The sequence below is a fragment of the Lissotriton helveticus genome, chromosome 6 (genome assembly GCF_964261635.1).
Source record: "Lissotriton helveticus chromosome 6, aLisHel1.1, whole genome shotgun sequence".
Classification (NCBI taxonomy): domain Eukaryota; kingdom Metazoa; phylum Chordata; class Amphibia; order Caudata; family Salamandridae; genus Lissotriton; species Lissotriton helveticus.
Window position 1 is genome coordinate 719,707,225 of NC_136067.1, and position 22,638 is coordinate 719,729,862.

At 46.0% G+C, this 22,638-nt stretch overlaps 1 protein-coding gene across 1 annotated transcript in view; it reads left to right on the plus strand.

Annotated features, from left to right (window-relative positions):
* The window catches only part of COQ3 (coenzyme Q3, methyltransferase), a 126,393-nt gene extending 118,956 nt beyond the window's left edge, over window positions 1-7,437 (plus strand). The window contains exon 7 of the mRNA XM_078648215.1: window positions 6,077-7,437. Within this exon, the coding sequence (XP_078504341.1) occupies window positions 6,077-6,279 (203 nt within the window). The 3' untranslated portion in view covers window positions 6,280-7,437. The remainder of the gene's footprint in view (window positions 1-6,076) is intronic.
* The last annotated feature ends 15,201 nt before the right edge of the window (window positions 7,438-22,638 follow it).

Sequence of the window (22,638 nt, forward strand, 5' to 3'; positions counted from 1 at the left end):
AAATCTTGCAACAAGTTCAACACAAATTTAGTGTCTTCAATAAAAGATGGTAGATTACGAACATGCATCTGTAAAAATGTGTCTACATACTGAGATAAACGTTCAGTTGGTCCTCCGATCCCTGAAATGATAGGTCTTCCAGGGGGATTGTCTCTGCATTTATGTATTTTTGGCAAAGTATACATACATGGGGCCCTTGGAGTTGTAACCCGCAAGTATGTATATTCATCATGATCTAGAAGCGCTAAATCATACCAGATATTAAGTTGATCATTAATGGTCTTAGTCAGAGGTACCAAAGGGTTACTAGTTAGCTTCTCATAATACTTAACATCATTCAACTGTAACATTACCTCCCTTTTATAGTCATCAGTATTGAGGATTACTATATTTCCTCCCTTATCAGCTCTGCGTATGGTTAGCGCTGAATTACGTGTAAGTTCCCTAAGTGCAGACCTTTCTCCTATTGTTAAGTTATCATTATATGGTCTAGGTTTCTCGCAACACTTTCGATCAATTTCCTTATCAATATCTTGATTTACAGCTTTATAGAAAGCCTCTATAGTACTTCCAGATGTGATATTTGGTGTCCATTTTGATTTCTCCTTAAGTCCACTCTTCTCACTAAGGAATCTATCCAATTCTAAATCATCCAATAATTTGGTCATAGTAACAGGATCATCTTCTTTCTCAGTGATAGAGAGTAGTAATTGAGTCTCTTTCAGTTCTTGTATGGTAATATTACTCAAAGGTTTTATTCTTACATCTTTTTGTTTTCTGGTACATTTGCAAAATACTTTTTTAGTCTTAGTTTTCTGACAAATCTGAACAGGTCTATTTTCGTCATATACCAATCAGAGTTAGCCATATGACAGAAGCCCATACCTTTGCTCAGTAAAGTTATCATATCATCAGTTAGTTCTATAGACGACAGATTAACAATCTCAATATCTTCAGTATCTTTTACATCAGTTTGAATAATGGTTTCCACGATCTCATCCCCACTCTTCCTGACTGACCTCCTACCGCCTCTCCCCCCTCTCCTAGTTTTTAGGTCTCGTGACCTACAATGCGCGCAAGCGCATTGAGGGATCGAGAATTCAAGTGCTCGAAATCCTCATGAAACCACTAGCTTTTTGCTGCGGTTTTCATGAAGTTCACGTGGCCACAGGCACGCGCTTTTGGGCCATAAACTTGCATTTCTCCTCCCCCTCCCCAGCCAGCTTCCCCCAGGCCGTAGCAGCACTCCTCCCACACCAGCACCTCCCCTCTCTCTCCCCGCAAACACAGCCTTTACTTTCATTTCTCCTCCCCCTCCCCAGCCAGCTTCCCCCAGGCCGTAGCAGCACTCCTCCCACACCAGCACCTCCCCTCTCTCTCCCCGCAAACACAGCCTTTACTTCTCCTCCCCTAACTTTGCCGTCAGTACTTAGTTTCTTGTTAATTTATGTTTTCGTTGCAGTGACTTTTTAATTTATGTTTTCGTTGCAGTGACTTTTACTTGTTCATGGAATGACACCCACGCTCCTCCCATTGCTGTTTCGGTGCACATTTCATTGCCGCTTTTCTGTGCCTCGTATTTCTGTTCCCGAGCTCCGCCAGCAGCTCTTCCCGCTCCGCCCTCTGCTCTCCGCCCCCTGCCTCCCCAGCCGCCAGCACCTCCCCTCTCTTCAAATCTCGGCAGCTTCTCCTCCCCTTTCACTGCCCAGCCAGGCAGCCCCCCACCTCTCTGCCTCTAGCTGAATCGAAAATTAAGACCGGTGAACTTTTTGGATGTAAATCAGTTTACCTTCTACATTTTTCACTTGTTTCCATGTAGCAGCATCTGTTCCCCAGCCTGCCAAGAGCAGCTCTTCCCGCTCCGCTCCGCCCCCTGCATTCTTCCAGTCCTCTCACCTACTCGCATTTCTCCTCCCCCTCCCCAGCCGCCAGCACCTCCCCTCTCTCTCCCCGCACACAGCCTTACTCGGCAGCTTCTCCTCCCTCCTCCCTTTTCACTGGCCAGTCCTCTAGCTGAATCGAAAATTAAGAGCAGTGAACTTTTTGGATGTAAATCAGTTTACCTTCTACATTTCTCACTTGTTTCCATGTTTTCATGAAATGTGACACATCTCGTTTCTCCTCTCTCTCCTCACTCTCCTCACTCTCCTCTCTCTCCTCACTCTCCTCTCTCCTCACTCTCCTCTCTCTCCTCACTCTCCTCTCTCTCCTCACTCTCCTCTCTCCTCACTCTCCTCACTCTCCTCTCTCCTCACTCTCCTCTCTCTCCTCACTCTCCTCTCTCTCCTCACTCTCCTCTCTCCTCACTCTCCTCTCTCCTCACTCTCCTCTCTCCTCACTCTCCTCACTCTCCTCTCTCCTCACTCTCCTCTCTCCTCACTCTCCTCTCTCCTCACTCTCCTCTCTCCTCACTCTCCTCTCTCCTCACTCTCCTCTCTCCTCACTCTCCTCTCTCCTCACTCTCCACTCTCCCCTCTCCCCACTCTCCCCTCTCCCCACTCTCCCCTCTCCTCACTCTCCCCTCTCCTCACTCTCCCCTCTCCTCACTCTCCCCTCTCCTCACTCTCCCCTCTCCTCACTCTCCCCTCTCTTCACTCTCCCCTCTCCTCTCCCCTCTCCTCACTCTCCCCTCTCCTCACTCTCCCCTCTCCTCACTCTCCCCTCTCCTCACTCAACCCTCTCCTCACTCAACCCTCTCCTCACTCAACCCTCTCCTCACTCTCCCCTCTCCTCACGCAACCCTCTCCTCACTCAACCCTCTCCTCACTCAACCCTCTCCTCACTCAACCCTCTCCTCACTCAACCCTCTCCTCACTCAACCCTCTCCTCACTCAACCCTCTCCTCACTCAACCCTCTCCTCAGTAACAGACCAGCATCAGTCTACAACACCACAGCATCACTCAACACAACAATACCACCAATAAGCACAACAACAGCATCAATTTACTCAAACACAGCATCAATCATCACCACCACAGCACCAATCAGCACCACTACAGCAACTCTCAGCACCACCACATCAACACTCAGCACCACCACAGCACCACATCATCACTCAACATCACCCCAGCATCACCACAGAACCTCTCAGCTACACCACAGCATCACTCAACAACACCACAGCATCACTCAGCACCACCACATCAAAACTCACCATCACACCAGCATCACTCGGTGTAACACCAACACCAACATCACACAGCAACACTCATCATCAACACATCATCACTCAGCGCTACCCCGGCATCACTCAGCAACACCACATTATCAATCAGCGCCACCCCAGCATCACTCAGCACCAACACAGCATCACTCAGCACCACCACACCATCAATCAACACAACAACACCATCACTCAACGCAACAACAACAACACTCAGCGCAACATCACTCACCAACACCACAACATCACTCAGCCCAACCACTGCATCAATCTGTCAAACAATTCAACAACAAATAGTTCAAATATTATCTAGCAAAAATTAAAAATTTAATACAAATTGAAGAATCAAATTTAAATATATTTCAGTTGTGTTATTGGTAAAACTTTGTGATTTCTCAGAACAATAGTTTTAAAACAGGGAAATAAACAAAACATGTACCTTTAATAATGCTACACATGTTACATTACATATTTACTAAAGTAATCACAAATCTAAATACACGATTAATACTTTTATTTAGAAGGGGAAAAACGTAACAAAAAAAAAAAATCCACACCAAAAACTCAAAACTTTCCTATTGCGAGACCTATTGCATTTCCAATGCTTGTTTTACATTTGTATCCCTGTTCCTCTCTGAATCCCTGTTCCCTCGCCTCAGTCTGCGAACCTCGTCTAAAAAAGTTGTCTCTGGTGTTGGGAGAACTATTGGTTCAGGGTTGTCTTCATTTTCACTACTAGATACATTACTTGACCCAGGTTCAGTTTCACTAGTGGATGGGGTGCCACTCTTTTGTTTACTAGTAGATACATCTTTAATTAAGTAGTCAAACCTCTTAGCGAAAGTGTAAACGCGACCAGAGCTGTAATCTCTTTCGTCGCGTTTGAGCTTTCTGGCTTTACTTTGTTTAATGTCAATTTGTAATTCATTCATTATCTCATCCAAAATGGTATAATTTTTAATAGTTGCTTCAGGAAGGTTAATCTCTTTGATCTCCTCTTCTACTTTAGAGATCTCAATAAGCAACTTTGTAATTTTCCTTTCTGCGTTTTCTGTCAAAATAGCAATAAGATTTCTAGAGTTTGAGTTAAGTTCCTTTTCCCATGATAAGTATAGATCAGGTTCAAGATCTTCATATGTTGGTATGATTTGCGATCTTAATCCTCGAGGAATTCTATTCAACTTCAAATACTGCTTCAAAGTCGCAGCATCCCACCACTTATTAAGTTCAATCCGTTTAAGTGATTCTAGTTTCATAAACTTGGCTCTAAGACCTTCTTTACTCGTCTGTTTGGGAGGTCTCATGGCATTACCTATAGATCCGCCTGAGACTAGATTCTCAAAAAGTTGTTCTGCTTCTTTATCCCTATTTATAATCCTATGCAACTGCTCCTAAACTCTAATAATACACACAACAATGACAACAGTTTCTGGGAGCGCAGAAACTGTTGTCATTCTTGTGTGTCCTTTTTAACTTTATTGTTGGTAGATTGAGATCTGTTCCACAGCAGTATTAATTGGTTATTACCTTTTCACTCATTTGTTACTATTACAAAGTTTGTCTAATTTGTACAATGTATGGTTTTGTGTTCCTGTCCTCATTATGTCTCAACTCGTACAATTTCAAATAAACGTTAAAACTATCACAACGTCTTCTCCAGTTCTTCACTGCTTTTGACATGCAAGAATTCCTAATTACTTTATCTTCCCTGGATACGACGTGCCAAAGAATATAATTTTGTTTTGGTCAAATGTTCCCACGTTTTCTTGTAACTGCAAGCACTCTGCATCTGATATCTGAATGCAGTTTGTTATTTCTTCTACCACCTTGTTAATGTTTTATACTATACCCTGCCACCTGATGTGCTTGTTACTTTTCTTCAGAGAGGACTGCTTTCTTACAAGCTCTAGCCACTACTGCTAGTTCTATCACTTGAAACCCTATATATTAATTCATCTTTATTCCAATTGCCCCTTGACAGCTCAAAATGGTAAGTGATAGCTGTAGTCTCTGTAAATCTTTCTAGGCGTGTCTGTGATGATTGTAAGTATAATCCTGGAGATTTGCTGTTGGCCAAAATCTCTTGTTGGTTATGGATAGTAGACTCAGGTTCTTCATCATGTCTAGTCCATAATAACATTCAAACAATAATAATGCCCTTCTGGTATGGCTTTGGCGAAGGCCTCTGGTATCTATAGCACATTTCCACTAGTTGTATCTGACAGTAGAGGTAAGTGAACCTGACATGAATATATGGAAATTCTGGACAATTTGCTTGACCGTTCTATAACTTGTGGGAAAACATGGAGTAATAACACATGACAAAGGTAGATTAAAATGGGAAAATGTTTCCTTGTTGTTGATGGAAGATTTGTTTTGATCCTCCCTTTTGCAGGAATATGTTTATTCTTTAGTATTCTCTACAGCATTTGTAGACCAGGTCTGGTATATTTTAGTTTCTCATTTTCTCTTCATGTTTGATCAAGTTGATGTGAAAGGCTTAAAAGACTGATTCCTAATATTGTAGACCTTACAATGCCTGAGTGCTAAATCTTCTTCTGTGAGTGCTTAATGAAGGTATCTGCTCTGTCTATTGTACCAACTTGGTGCAAAAACGGTGCCACTTTTGGTGTTTAACCACACTCACCAGTATTCAAATAAGTTCGGGCCTTCATCAGAAACTTTCCTATTCATGACTCATAACTTGGCATATTAGAATTAGTTATGCGTTAGGTACAAAATATTAGAGGGCTTTTCCAAACTCCAAAAAGTCGCGTGAAAAGCACCTGACAGTAAACAGCAACCTCTGGTAAGAAATTGTTGTTTTCACCAGTTCTTTGTTTTGCTACAGGCTGAATAATCAGTCATTGGAAAGCACTAAATGACTACTTTTATCATCCTTCCTCCTGCAGATGGCTTTGTTGTTGAGACTGTGAATGGAATGTTGTATAACCCACTGTCAACCTTGTGGAGTTGGATCGATAGTACCAGCCTTAACTACGCACTTCACGCTGTGAAAACTGTCCCCCAAGAAGATATCTTTTCAACAGAGCAACCACCAGGGGAAGAGCAGAGCACCCCTAAAGTTGATGCTCACTTAGGAACAACGCCCTGAAAAATGGAGATTGTTGCAGTTTAGAAATGTTGAATTTATAGATTATTGGTGCAATATGTTCTTGCTTTTTAACTGAATGCTTGAAAAGTGGAACTCGTGCTATGAGGCTGCATGAGTGCGTTGGCTGCTGTCGATACAGTAGAACTTGTCTCATCGCAGCCAGCTTAGATGACAGTGTCTGCCCCAACAACATCAGGATGTGGCTAGGGCCGCTCTGCATCCTGCAGCACACATTTAATGTGCTGTTTTCTTTGCCATCTGTAGGTGTCACTAAATCTGGAGTTCAGATGGGAGTGGCAACATATTCCATGTGGATTCAAAGTGTGCCAGTGTAAATAATGTCTTGATTTGCAAGTGTAATGGATGTATCAGTTCTGCATGTTAAAAATTGCCACACGAGTATGGTTACCAGATGAATGCATGTCCCCAGGTGCACATGTTCCAGTCCTGGTCATCTCTTCTCAGTATCATTATTTTCAGGTGTGTTAGAACAATTGCTTTAGTTCATATGAACCTATGGAGTATAAATCCCAGACTGCAATGTGTTTTTGAAGGAACGCTCAGGACATGGAGTTATCTGGTAACCTTTCATATGGAATATTCTAAAACCGTCCAAAATGCCTTGGGCCTACCATGCCTGTCCATCCATGGTATGGGGTTGGCATGTAACTTTACAATTCTGATGTCATTGGCAATTTGGGCTGCATGGAATTAGTTTACATGTTACACCAGGATTTGAAAAGATGACCGTAAAGTTTTTCAAATATGAGTGAGATGACTATTGCAATTATATATTTTACTCCCGATCTCCATGCTTTTACTTAGCATGGGCGTGTATTAATTTGTATTGCTTCCTTTTGTCTGCAATAAGAAATAGGCTACACTAAATGTTCTTTAAAATGTGCAATGGTTCGTTATATGACACCAAAGTGCCAAGGCAACCAAACTAGAACACAAGAAAGTCGGTAATATTGGTGTGTTTTTTTATATTCAAGCTTTCCTTCACATCATAATCCGAAATTATCATGGTGCTCTTTCACTTTGCATCTAAAATGTGTGAGTTATGTATGACTGTATTCCTCACCTGAAGAACAACATTGTTGGGGATAAAGATTGCTAATTTGGAGCTTGAAATAAAACATTTTTTTTTTCACTTCATTGGATGCTACTTGCTCGTATCATGCTTGATGTTCTCTTGTCGTGATGTGTTGATACATATATTGCATAGTCTTGTAATATAATTAAAGTGTTACTTGGTCATTAATTAAATGGTACAACATTTTTCTCACTTCTTCCCACCTCCAGCTATCCAATGGGTCAAACCACCACATCAATAGAAATTGAATCTTAAATAATTGATAAAAGGGAGTGTGCAGCCCAGCAACTTCCCCCTTGCCTGTTTCTGTTTGCCTTGTGGTCATCGTCAATACCATTGCACTCTGTCGCAGGAGAGGGTTCACACAGTCCATGGATTATTGCTGCTTTTTCACATTATACTCACATCATCAATCTTTGTTTTTCCATTTATTGTACAGACCATTACTCTTTTCACACATTTAGAACATTTTCAGGTGTAACTTTTGTTGTAGTTTCATTAAGCTTGTGCCTGTTAGCCATGACAACTACTGGAGATATTAATGGAGGGAGCTGGGGCCCTGGAGGGTATACTTTAAGTGGTGAGTCAGATGTCACGTATATGGCAACCTGTTGTCACTGCGGTGTTGAGACAAGCCCCATTCAACCGAGAGCTACCGGTATGGATAGTGGCACCGGTCTGACAACTGGCTGCCCATATGTCCTTCGAGGCATGGAGGGATAGGTGTTGCAATATACTCGGGACCTGTACCCTAACGAGAACTTCATCATCTTTGAGGGCGCACTGACTGAGTTTGCACCACGTGGGCTTAGCAGAGGTGGCCAAGCAGACTTGGTCCACTTTTCCAGCTGCACCCGTGGTGCCTGACGTTTTGGGAACCCTGTTGTCTTGTGGGTCAGGCAGGCACTTGATCTCCTTGCTTTATAAAGCCATGAATGCGAATGCTGCTGGCTCCCAGTTACGGGCACAAGCAGCTGGGACACAGACATGGAAACAGCTCTGAAGGATTGGAACTGGGCCCACGTTTGTGAGCTCACACAATCAATTTTATGCAATGGCTGCGTCAAGGTAGTACATTACAATTTTTTACACTGCACGTTTCTGACCCACAAGACTCTCCATAGCATATCTCATGCTAACACAGACAACTGCCCTCATTTTGGAATACCGGTAGAACATTTCCTCCACTTGGCCTGGGCCTGCAGAACAGTACAGTACAGGACTTCTGGAATTAGGTGGTGGGCGAATTGGCACGAGTCACTTCCCTGCTGGTGGTGGCGACCCCTCAGAGTTGCATGCTGGGAAACATCGAAAGTTCCAGGGCTCTTAAGATGGCTTATACATTTTTTGCAGCTGGCATTGTGTGCTTGCCATGTGTTGGGTGGCCATCACATGGATTGGCTGGCGTGCCCCAGAGATGGATCACTGGCACATGGATGTGGTGGAATGGTCGCTAGCGGAGGAACACCACATGAGGCTAAGCAGGCATGATGCCACGGTGGGAAAGATCTCCTTGTGTGGCAGAGTTTGTGTGACAGGGTCTTGGATCCTGATTCCACAGAGGCAAGCAAAGAGGGCAACAACTCTGGTAGCTCCGTAGGCTCTTCTCGATCTGATGTAGTGGGACTGGCCCCATGAAAGGTGTGTTGATGTATGTTATATGTGTTTTGTTATCTTGAGAGACAGTGACGAGCGACTGTCTTGCACCCTTTTAGACCTTGTTTATGATTTTACATGTACCTGCCTGTAGTAACTCGGAGGGCTGTCTCGTGCTCCACCCACTGTGTGCTGTACTTCCAATTCTCATCACTGCAATGTTATGTTATTTGAAACAAAAAAAAATGAAGGTTTGAAAAAAATCTTGTGCCTGTTGCTTTGAAATTCCTACCAGATCTGGAGAACCTCTGTGAGCATCCACTTAAGTGTTGGCTACAATGCAAACCCTAACACGTCAGAGTACTGAAAGCAACATGCAAAATATATGTTGTAAAATAATGAAACTGCAACGAATAAAGAGGAACTGCCCTTTTCTGTTGGATATGGATTCAATTAGTTGTCCAATTCCATACTGTTTCTAATAAACCCATAATATTACCATGCTCCAGTCTAGATAGGAAGGAATTCTAGCCTCTAAGCAGAAACTATTTGATTTTGCAGATCATGTCCTTGACTTTGAACTTCGCGTACCCCATCTGATACCCCTTCATCGTGTACCTTTAATAGGAAGGACCACGAATCGCGCCTGGACTACATCTTTGTAGATACAGGCTTGTGGTCTAAGGTTCAGGATTTTAGGGTAATAGAAAGATCAGATAGTGATCACAATGCCCTCTGTTTAGATATGGCCCACCCTGCTCCCGATGCAGGGACGTCAGCTGCAGACTCTAGTGAAGACATAGGGAACCTGGTCCTAAGCAACAACAGACGTAGGGTAAGATGGGGGAAACTAGTAAGCTCTAAAGAGCGTATAACAAAAATCTATGAATTGGCGCTCCCGAAGTTAGTTGAAATGGATGGGCTGATTAACAAACCCAGACCCGTTGATTTCAATGAGAAATTAGCCCAAATCCATTCAGATTTAGTAGGAACTTTAGGAGAGGTTTTTTACCCTGTGGTGGCGACCAGGAAGAAGGGGATCCGAACCTCAGCTTGGTATAATTCTACTTGTAAAAAAATAAAAACCGAGCTGATTTCCATGATAAAGTCCGGCATCAACAAGGACAAGGTAGTTCAGCTGAGACGCAAATACAGGGAAGCCATCGCCCAGGCTAAGACAGAATGGGATTGGGATAGGTGGCAGGATCTATTTTTGGCATTGGAAACCAGGGACTCCAGAAAATTCTGGTCTCTGGTCAATCTTGTCACAGGCGAACCAAAATCAGCAGTGGAACCACATATTGCTGCCTTGGTATGGGAATCCCATTTTAGCAAATTGTACCAAGATATCCCTGAATCTGCTAACGAGGTGGCTCACGATATCATATCTGATCCCGCAGACAAACTAGAATTCACATTGGGTGAGGTAGAAAATGCTATTGAGAGACTGGCGCCGGGCAAGGCCCCAGGACTTGACAGACTCCCTGGAGATTTGTTCAGATACCACCCAGAGATTTGGGGCCCGTACTTTCAAATCATATTTAATTCTATTTTGGGAGGGATGGAGATCCCCTGTACTTGGCTGGGGGCAGAGATAGTACCAATTTTCAAAAAGGGCTCTCCTCTGCTCCCAGCCAACTACAGGCCGATCAGTCTTATAGACGTACCCCAAAATCTTTTCTCTCGCCTTCTCTTGGACCATCTTCTTGACTGGATGGAGGACAATGCGATCCTCAGTCCCCTCCAGGCGTGCTTCAGGAAAAACACGTCCACCATGGATCAGATTTTCCGCCTCGTCCTTCTCTACTGGAAAATAGTGAGGATTGAGGGGGGGAGTCTGTACATGGTGTTCGTGGACCTGAGGTCCGCATTTGACTTAGTTCCCCGAAAGAAACTATGGGAGGTCCTTAAGGAGCTGGGTGTTCCCCCTCAACTGCTACAGGCTATAATTAGGCTCCATGAAGTCAATTTTGCCCAGGTTAGGTGTGGGAGGGATGGAGCATTGTCCTCTAGGTTTCCAGTTCTCAGAGGGGTTAGTCAGGGTTGCGTTTTGGCGCCGACCCTGTTCTGCCTCTTTGTTAACGGTGTCATATCCCATCTTGACACTGTTAGGGACCACGACGCACCTTTGTTGGCAGGCAGGAGGATTCCAGCTATCATGTTTGCCGATGATACCCTCCTGCTCTCCAAGTCCCCAATGGGGATTCAACGGATATTAGATGGGTTTGGGGATTTCTGTAGGGGGCATGGCCTGGAGATCAACACAGAGAAAACCAAATTCATGGTATTTAACCCCTCCACTACAACCAGGCCTAATCCAACACTGGGCTCCGCAAGGCTGGAAAGGGTCAGAACGTTCCAGTATTTGGGGGTAACTTTACACGAAAACTTATCATGGGGTCTGCAGATAGCGAGATCTCGTTTAAAGTTGACCCAAATGTCTGGGGCAAATTTGAAGGTTGCGAACACATCAACCTTTAGACCCATTAGTCCGGCCTTGGAGATGTATAAAACTCAAGCCAAAGCAGCCGTATCCTATGGGGGTGAGTTGTGGGGATATAAAGCCGGGACGGAACTTGTAAAGGTAGAGAACAATTTTCTTAGACGCCTTTTGGGTCTTCTCCAAGGTACACCCTTGCTACCTCTGAGATTAGATCTGGGGCTCCCTTCAATAGGGGACGATCTGGCACTCAAACCACTGAGGTTTTGGCACAGGCTGTGGTCCACTGGTGAACTTGCCCACTATAGAGAAGATCTTAAGCATGTCCTGAATCTGAACCGTCGTGACAGAATTCCGTGGCTGGCATTCATCAAACGAGAACTCTATCGCTTGGGACTTCCAGAGCTGTGGGAGGCTCCTGAAAGAGGTTGCCAAGGGGTGCCACGCAAAAGACTCTTTGAAATATTCAAGGAGAAAAGTCTAGTTTCCCTGGTGTGTTCATCCAAAGTCGGCACCCTAACTGAACAATTTTTGGATACCAAAAATTCTTTTTATTTTGAAGGTTTTATGGATATTATATTTCCTATTTTGGCAAGGAAACTTTTCATTCAATGGAGGCGAGGCACCCTGCCCCTTAAAACTTTTACTTGTAAATGGAGAGCGTTGGATGATAAAATCTGTCCCGGGTGCAGTAAGAATGAGGAGGATGAGAAACACGTGCTGTTTTTTTGCCCTGCCTACACTAGACCGAGGAAATATTGGCTAGTCCCACTGTGTAGGAACTTGGGCACTAGAAACTATTTACAGTCATACAGAATTCTCAAGACAAGTACCCTGCACTATATAGTTTTTGCAGTTGCCAAGTTTTTAATGGCCATGTGTCAGATAAGGGGAAAAATATTAAAAGATTGATCTTCTGTTAAATATGTTATGAACTGTAACGCAATAGAGTTAATTGCCTCCTCATGCCTAGCTCCTATAGGGAATTGATTCAGTTGTGTAATGTACCCTGCCTTGTTTTTATTGTATGCCTGATGTGTTTCAAATATTTCTTAATGAATCTTTTATGGCCTCAAATGGCCGAAAATAAAGAATTTTTGGATTGGATTGGGCTATCTTCCAGAACTTTCTGCCCTCTGTTTCGACTCCATCAAAGGCAATCAGTCTATAGCTAAATTACGGAATCCTGGACTATCGCTTTCTATTATTCATAACAAAATAAAGGTTGATTCAAAGAGCTCTTTGTGAGAAGAGTTCGTAATATAACCCAAATATCTGGAAGGTACCTGGCTCTCTGTTAGTGACTGAGGGATGCCCTCTGTTCGGACAGCTCTCTTGGTCCCGCGTTACTATGGGGTCACTAGGCAATCTTTGTATCAAGCATTGCTATTTATGGGATTTCAGAAGCCAGATATTGGTGCCAGCTTGCGAATTGCAAAGTGCCTCCTTTTTTAATTTAAATATCAAGCTAGGAAGGTCAAAAAGTAAAGGCAGTCTCTTTTAGGGTTGTGTGGGATAGACCGCCTAGCACAGTTTGCGCTTCTTTCATAGTAAATGTAATACACACGCAGTGTTGTCATGTTAGAAAAATACATTATTTACCTTAAGTATAAATATGCCTAGTAAGACGCTGTAAGTCGTATGGCATTATTAAATGTCCTGGCTAATGTGTTGTGGATACTTTGTATCTCAATGTGTGCTTTCAAGGGTCCCTGTAATAAGGATACAGGCTCAACAGAACTTAGTCAGTAGCAAAAGCAAGTCTACAAATGGAAATTGCACTGCACATACATAATCTATACTGTGTGGTGGTCTCTTTTTCTCCCTCCCGCTCCACTTTTATTGGAAAAACTGCAGTTTCTTTTCTTGCCGAATGAGCAGTAGGGACACTTCTGCCGAACTAAAGAGCTTCAGTCTAATTTGGGAAAAGGGGGTTCCAGGGGAAGAGTTGGTGTAGCAAATTGTTGCGATTTAGGCTTACCCAGTTTGGTGCAGCCAGGATGTAGGCATGGAGGCCCATTGGCCCTCAAACAGGCCAGCACTGCATACAGGGCAACATTAAGTCGGAAAGAACCTGAGGATAACTAACATGCAGATCTGTGCTACCTGTCAAGAGGGAACAATGATGTGGCAGTGAAATCTCGACGCGACCAGGCCTTCACTCACAGAGCACTACTGCAGGGAGAAGTTGATAAGGTGGAAGGGAAATTGTGACTCACAGGCCCTCACAGTCAGATTGGGACTCCTGGATCAGAGAAAGATGATGCAGCAGAAGAAATGTAGAGGTCCATGTGCCCTTAAGCAGGTAATCGCTGCTCGTAGCCTCAATTCTTTTCCAGGTTGTGCATTGGGAACAGACCTCCAGTCTTAGCAGTCTAGGGAGGAACAAATTCCTCACAGCAGTGCTCTGGAATGCTGGACTCCAAGTCTGGAACGATTTAACATCAGTTTTGAGTTTGGACCAGCAACTAAATTTTTTCATAGATTGTTTGCTCTACTTCTTCAGGGCCGACAACCAAGACGTTGTCCCTGCTCCCATCCTTTATCTGCACGGTGTACATGAATTCTCACAAAGTGAACTTTAAATTGGGCAAAATGTGTCGGTCTATATTGAGAAGCAATGGCAGTTGAGTTGACCGCTTACATTAAAGAATTGTGCCCATAATCACTGGTGCAAACCGATTTTTGAAAAGTGCATGTAGTGCAGGTGTGCTACAGGTCAGAGGCAACAAGCTGCAAAGCTGACCTGTCGCTTTGATTTTGTAGATTAGAATCAGATGGTCTCTTTGCAATCCGGGCCTTTTGCTAGATCTTGGCTTTTTTAGGCAGAGCAGGGCACAGGATGTGGGTATCTCTTTTTGTTTATGTTTATAGCTTTGCTGAAACCCTTGCCCACAGTCCTTTGTGCTGATGTTGCACTTCTCTGGCCACAGGCCGGCCGGCTACAACTGGCTTAGTTCAAGAACAATGAACACAAAGAATTCTTCCTGCTCCGTTCATGTTTATGTGATTTCAAACCAGACAAAAACACTTTACATTACAATGGTTTCTGCAGGTAGAGGGATAAAGAGAACAACAGCACAGATGGGCGGTCAGGGAAAGCGACTCTGGCTACGGCTAAACCTTATGGAGCAGACTATAACCTTAGGAGTAACACACATAAAGGAGGGGACTAATCAAAGATACCTTATCACTCCTGCAAACTCATATTATGAGACTATTTTGGTCTTTGGTTGGTTGGGTACTGGTTCTTTTAAGCCAGCTGACGTTTTCCAGATGCCATATGAAGTATGGACACTGCATGTGGGCAATCTCTATGTTTGCAGCAGCTCCACACCATTTGAAATTCCATGTTATCACAATACTGATCTTTGTACTACTAAAAGTGAAAAAGTAATGTTAATAAAAAAATCCCGTCCCCACAGAGGGCGGTCCCTCATGGTGTATGTATATATATATATGTTCGAGGCATGTGGGCTGCTAAATTCATATCTTAGCATTAGATCGCCGCCTAGTGTTGGGTCCGGATGATCGCACATTGTTGTCCTGGAAGAGTCTTCGAAGTATCCTGAGATAGGTGGCTCCTCCCCTGGACTACAGTGCGCATGGGCATCGGCTCCATCCCCAGATTGTTTTTTTCCGCCATTGGGTTCGGATGCGGTCTCGACTTCTCTCTGTCGGAACCGAGTAAAACTAACTTTTTAAGGCCAAAAGGCCTTGTATTTATAGCGTCGGTATTGTTTGCGCACGGTCTCGAGTTCTTCCGACTCTTGAAGTCGGATACAGCGGAGTTTTTTCACTCTTCGGACATCGAGGCCTTCTCATCGCGACACGACCACGACTTTCCAGCATGGAGCGGAGTCCGTTTAAGTACTGTCCGCTCTGTGGGTCCAAGTACCCACATATAGACCTGCACCCGGTCTGTAACAAATGCCTTTCACCGGACCATGACGACGGCAAGTGTAAGGCTTGCGCTCAATTCAGGTCGAAAAAGACTCTCAAGCTTCGGCGCGCGGTGCGCCTGGAGGCCAGACAAGCGGCCCCGGATCCAGAAAACATCTTCGGCGACCAAGAAGAAGATGAACAGGGTCATCATCTCCAAATATCCCCACCCGAAACGGAGGTCGAGGCGGATCCGGAAGACGACGACGGAGTCGTGGATCAAGGCCTTGAATACGTCGACGAGGTAGGGGACGTCGAAGAGATTTATGGGGCCGCGGCAGATAGCTCAGGGGACGAGCTATGCCCCGAAGGTTTCGAAGATCACGATCGGGTCACGGGATCGCCAGTTGGCCCAAGACCCCGTACCGCAAGCCACGGCCCCGCCTTCAGGCCCGGCCACGGACATACTTGCTGGGCAGGCCGGATCGAAACCGAAACCAACGGGATCGACTACGCCTAAAATGGCCGACCCGAAAACGAAACTGAAACTTAAGGACTCGAGCGTCCCTAAAATGGCGGCCGGCCAACAGAAAGCTACTGCACCCGCCGCCGCATCGGCTCCGTCGACCTCCGGTCCACAGAAGTCGACGAAGTCGGTCGATTCCACAGGGTCAAAATCGGCGCCAGAGGAGGGATCCTCTAAGAAGGGTGGTCGGCACGGATCAACCGCTGCGACACCGTCTAAGCACGCCAAGGCCAACGGCACGGCTCCGGTTCCGACTGGGACTCCGTCCGTCGGTCGCGTAGTGGAGCCGGAGGCGACACAAGCACACGGATCGACGGCTGGCACATCTGCGCATCGATCCAAGGACTCTGGGTCGGCGGCAACTGCATCGGCGTCCAAGACTCCGAAAGGCCACCATGACGTCGGATCCGAGGGGAAGGTCAAGACATCCTCGTCAGCGCCAAAAGCCACTGTAAGTGAAGTGTCCCCCATCGCCGCTTCGCTGCAGAGAATCAGGGACAAGGCCGCTGCTACGTCGGCTCCGTTACCGTCGCCTCAGACGCCGAAGGACACTCCGGCAAAGCCTAAGAGTAAGCTTCTCTTCCTTCTGCCGCCGAAAGAGGCTCCGAAGGCCTTTTCGACGAAATCGACGCCAAAGAAGTCGGATTCTTCTACGGCGGGGGTGCCTTCAGGTCGAGAACTCGAATCAGAGGACGATTCTGAGCATTTCATCGACGCCAACACTGGCAAATTAACCCTATACAAAAGGAGGATTACTTCTGAGCCTCTGGACTCCTATGTCATCCCACTAAAGAAAAAAAGGGTTCCTCAGGACGCTTCTGACCTCATAGAACCTATCCAGCCTCCTCCAAGAAGAAGCCCTACTCCCTCACCAGAACACTCTGAGGGTGAGGGATATGATGAGGAGGACCAATACACCTTCCCCATCAATGAACCAGATGCACATCCAGATGCATATGATGACATTGGTGACCAAGGCACCCAAAGTGTGGGGCAAGACCCGCAGCCTTTCAGTGCACGTGCATCCCCAACAGAGGATTCTGCAGGTTTTCATGCACTCATTGAGAGGGCAGCTGCTAATCATGATGTGGACATGCATGCTGACCCAGTAGAAGAGGACTTTCTCTTTGACACTTTTTCAGTCTCTGAAAGAACTGTGAAAACGCTGCCTATGCTCAAGGGAGTCCTCAAGCATGCAGCTGACATCTTTAAAGAACCTACCAGAGCGAGAGTGGTCAATCCACGTATCGAGAAAAAGTACAGACCAGCACCTGCAGACCCTGCATACATTCGGGGACAGTTGCCACTAGACTCTCTTGTGGTCGCAAATGCCAGGAAACGGGCCAACTCCCAGACAACGGGCGAAGCTCCTCCCCCAGACAAGGAGTCCAAAGTGCTAGAGGCAGGGGGCAAAAGAGTGGCGGCACAAGCTGCAAACTTTTGGCGTATTGCAAATACACAAGCACTCTTAGCACGTTACGATAGGGCGCATTACGACACCCTAGAGCAGATTGTACAACACCTGCCTCCAAAGTTTCAAGAAGGCTCCAAACTGCTTATTGAGGAAGGGAAACTGATCTCCAACGCAGCCATCAAGTGTGCACTTGACGCCGCAGACACAGCAGCTAGGGCGATCAACACTAGCGTCATGCTGAGACGACAAGCTTGGCTCCGCATATCAGGGTTTAAACCTGATATTCAGACAACCATACTTAATCAGCCAGTCAATCCTGATAGACTGTTTGGTCCAGATGTTGACACCACCCTCGAAAAGATAAAGAAGGACACGGAAACTGCTAAATCTATGGGGGCCCTACAATCACAACAGTTTCGTGGCAATAATTTTCGTCGCTCAGGTGCACGTGGAGTCACCAGAGGACAAATGGGTCAACAATCGCAATTCTCAAGAGGTGGAGCACAATCCTCGTTCACAAAACAGAACAAGGGAGGTTACAGAAATAACAGCAACAGAGGTCGCGGCAGAGCAAACAACAACTCCCGCTCCTCTACCCCAAGCAAACAGTGACTCTCTGTCACTGCCCCCCGACCACTTAACACCTGTCGGGGGGAGACTGCAGCAGTTCCTGCCCGTCTGGAGAAACATCACCACAGACAGGTGGGTGCTACAACTTGTCCAGTACGGTTATTGTCTAGAGTTAAAGTCCACTCCACCCAACATTCCACCAAGGCAACGGCCTATGTCCGCAGAGCATTTGCACTTATTGCAGCAGGAAGTAGTGGCGATGCTGCAAAAAGGCGCAATCGAGCTCGTGCCGGTGGAGGAGGAGGGCACAGGGGTATATTCCCTGTACTTCCTTATTCCAAAGAAGGACGGATCTCTCAGACCCATTCTAGATCTACGTCCCCTCAACCTGTACATACTATCAGAACATTTCCATATGCTTACACTGCAACAGATTCTTCCCTTGTTAAACCTAGGGGACTTCTTAGCAACCTTAGATCTCAAGGATGCTTATTTCCACATTCCACTGCACCCGTCCCACAGAAAATACCTCAGGTTCACTATTCAAGGCAAGCATTACCAGTTCAAGGTCCTACCCTTCGGAGTCACCACAGCCCCAAGGGTGTTTACCAAGTGTCTGGCGACAGTAGCAGCGCACCTCAGGAGGCAGAACATCCATGTCTACCCCTACCTGGACGACTGGCTCGTTCAAGCCAAGTCGGAACGACAGTGCGCCGCGGACATGTCGACCACCATTCACCTCCTTCACAATCTAGGTTTCTCGTTGAACTACCCAAAGTCGCATCTTCAGCCGGCACATGTCCGGCAGTTTCTAGGTGCGACGATCAATACCCTGACGGCCATGGCTCAACCAAACCAAGTCAGGATAGACTGCATGCAGTCTCTAATCCAGAAGTTCAGACCACAACACTCACTTCCAGCGAGAGTGTTCATGCAGTTGATAGGCATGATGGCCTCCTGCATCTTCATAGTCCCTCACGCACGGTTACATATGCGCCCGCTCCAGGAGTGCTTAGCAAATCAGTGGACACAGGCTCAGGGACAATTGACAGACCTAGTGTTGGTTACCAGTCGGGCATACGACTCTCTGCATTGGTGGACTCCACACAACCTTTGCAAGGGCCGACTGTTCCAGGAGCCAGTGCCACAGATTATCCTGACAACGGACGCATCTCTCCAGGGATGGGGAGCTCATCTGCTCACTTACACAGTGCAGGGACTATGGACGACGCAACAACAGAGGATGCACATCAATTATCTGGAACTGATGGCAATCTTCATGGCGATCAAGTCCTTCATTGTACATCTGTGCAACAAGGTAGTGTTAGTCCGGACGGACAACATGACCGCGATGTACTACATTCAAAAGCAGGGAGGCACCCACTCGCCACAGCTGTCTCATCTGGCTCAGAGCATGTGGAAGTGGGCCATTCAGAGGAACATTTTCCTCATGGCGGAACACCTCCCGGGAAAGGACAATCAGATGGCGGATCTGCTCAGAAGGTACAGCCATCAAATGCACGAGTGGGAGATACACCCATCTGTCCTCCACCCGTACTTCCAGCAGTGGGGTCATCCGGAGATAGACCTGTTTGCCACAAAAGAAAACGCAAAATGCCAACACTTTGCCGCCAGGTTCCCTCACCCACAGTCGCAGGGGAATGCGATATGGATGAACTGGTCAGGCAGATTTGCGTACGCTTTTCCGCCAGCCCCTCTGATACCGCTGGTGGCAAGAAAGCTAAGGCAGCACGCGATGACTCTCATCCTAGTTGCTCCAACGTGGGCGCGCCAAGCATGGTACACCACGTTCCTCGAACTCTCGGTGGTGCCGCATCAAAGACTGCGCCTCACGCCCAGACTTTTGACGCAGAACCATGGAGAAATTCAGCATCCAGATCCGCAACAGCTCAACCTGGCGATCTGGCTCCTGAAGTCCTAGAGTTTGGATACCTTAACCTACCTCCGGAATGCATGGACATCATCAAGGAGGCAAGGAAGCCAACTACCAGAGCATGCTATGCTGCGAAATGGAAGCGTTTTGTCATTTACTGTACAGCCAATGACATCAACCCGCTAGATGCATCTATCCCTGACATCATTTGCTATCTCTTGCATCTTTACAAGTGCAATCTAGCGTACACTTCCATTCGGATACATCTATCCGCCATAGCGGCTTATCTTCAGAACAGGCAGCATCTCTCTGTCTTCAGAGTGCCTGCCATTAAAGCTTTCCTTGAAGGTCTGAAACGAGTCATTCCCCCAAGAACACCACCAGCTCCGGTGTGGAACCTCAATGTGGTCCTCACCAGACTGATGGGACCACCTTTTGAGCCACTGCACTCGTGTGAACTCCAGTTCCTAACGTGGAAAGTAGCTTTCCTAATAGCTATTACGTCACTGAGGCGTGTTAGTGAGCTACAAGCGCTCACAATCCAAGAGCCTTTCATTCAGATTCATCCAAATAGGGTAGTGCTACGCACTAACCCCAAATTCCTTCCGAAGGTGGTGTCACAGTTTCATCTCAACCAAACTATTGACTTGCCGGCATTCTTCCAAAACCCACAAACGGTAGCGGAAAGAATGCTCCATACCTTAGATGTACGGAGGGCGTTGATGTACTACATAGACAGGACACAACCCTTTAGAAAGACAAAAGAACTTTTTGTTGCCTTCGCACCACAACACAAAGGCAACCCCATTTCCAAAGCAGGAATAGCCAGGTGGATTGTTAAGTGCATCCAAATATGTTATCAAAAGTCCAAGCGCACTCTAACGATACCCCCAAGGGCGCACTCCACACGCAAATTGGGGGCATCCATGGCTTTCCTAGGGAACATTCCTTTAGAGGACATTTGCAGAGCAGCCACGTGGGTTACACCACATACCTTTACCAAACACTACTGTGTTGATGTACATTCCAAGCAGCAAGCTGCTGTAGGACAGGCTGTTCTCAAGACACTCTTTCAGGTTTCTGCAGCTGGTTTTAGACAAGGATGTTCGACGGTTGTTAACATAATTGTATTAAAACTTTTGGTAAATAAAACCTCGAAAAGGAATCTTAGTTTATATGTGTTTTACGTTGACTATACATCTGCATTTGACATGGTCAATCGGAAAAGACTGGGAGAAATTGTCCAAACGTGTAATCAATCATACTATTCTAGGTTTATTGATATCTCTGTATGATGATACCTGGCTTTAGTTTAACCTCGTGGCTGCTGGAGCTATTCCCCTCCTGTGCTGGGCCATAATAAAAATGGGTGTGTTCATGACGAGCTCAGCTCGTCATGAGCACCTGAGAGGTATATGCCATGACGAGCTGAGCTCGTCATGAGCACCGAAGGGGTTATGCTGACAAAAATGCCCTATCTGCAAAAATACCAACATTAAATGGACATAAACAGGGCTGCATTGTAGCACAGCTTATTTTTTCATTATACATTGCTGATATATCAAAATATTTAAATCATACAGTGTTAACTGTCTCCAAAATGCTATCTGGCATAGATTTATAAAGCGCGAACAAGACCCATGCGGGTATCAGAGTGCTGTACAGAATTGGCGACAACAAGGGTAACCAAAACACCATAGGACAGTGGGCGAAGTTACAACAAAGGGGGGGAAACAGATCCGGTCATGGGTTGGGGGTATCAGCGGTGCCCTAGAGCATGCACCCAATTTAACATACAAGCATACAATAAAACGCACCAATGTAGAACATTAATAATCAGAATATTGACAAAGGATGAGCAAGAGAACAAGTTGATGCTGTTAAAGTTCGTTCAAGAGTAGCCATTTGACAAGTTTCTTGAAAGATGCAGTGGAAGGATTGGATCTGATCTCTGGAGGCAGGACGTTCCAGATTCTTGGAGCAAGACCGGTGAAAGCACGATTGTAAGATCTTTTCTTTTTGAATCTTGCCGGTTTCAAGAGTAGGGTGGATGTACTGCTTAGGTTCCGATCAGAGCCCGAGAGGTCAAGCTTATTTGCCAGGTAGATCGGGGTGTTGTAATGTATGGCTTTTTAGGTCAGGCAGGCTATCTTGAATCGGATTCTGGCTTCGATAGATAGCCAATTTAGTTGCTGAAGGTCGGGGAGATGTGGTCATACTTTCCAGAGCCTGTGATGAGTCTAGCCAATGTGTTTCTGGGTAGCTCTAAGCGGGGCCAAGCTAGCTTTGGGAAGTCCAGCTAGGGTCACCAGACGATATTCCAGTCTAGAGATAAACAAAGATTGAACCACTGCCTGATGTCTTCGGAGGGAGTAAAGGGCTTGATTTTCTTGAGGATTCTCATTTGATCCTGTGAGAAAGTGCCCTCATTCTGCATGGTTGCCCCCACTTTTTGCTGAACTGCTGATGTGCTTTGACTGAGTGTGCCCTGGGCTCCTGCTAATCTGTACCCAGGGCCTATGTTCTTTCCCTTAAACTGCATTAAAATCAAAACCCAATTGGCATCCCTGGCCTCAGGTCAGCCCCTGGTAAATGGGTCCACAGGTATCCAGGGCACTGTGACCAGGGAAGGCCTCTGAGAGATGCAACACTTGTTGTGCCACCCGCAGAGGTCCTGTACCTTTACTCTCACACACTGCCTTTGCAGGCTGCGTGTCTTGGTACAGAACAACGTGAAGAGTCGACATGGCACACATCCCTGTGTGCCATGCCTACAAACCACTGCCCTGACATAGATCAGTCAGCCCTCTAGCTGGGTGCACTATACCAGTGGTAAGGGTACAGGTGCATTAGCCCTGTACCCCTACAGTGTTTAAGTCCATTCTTAGACATTATAAGTGCAGTGCTGCCATTAAGAGTATATGGTGCTGGGAGTTTGTCA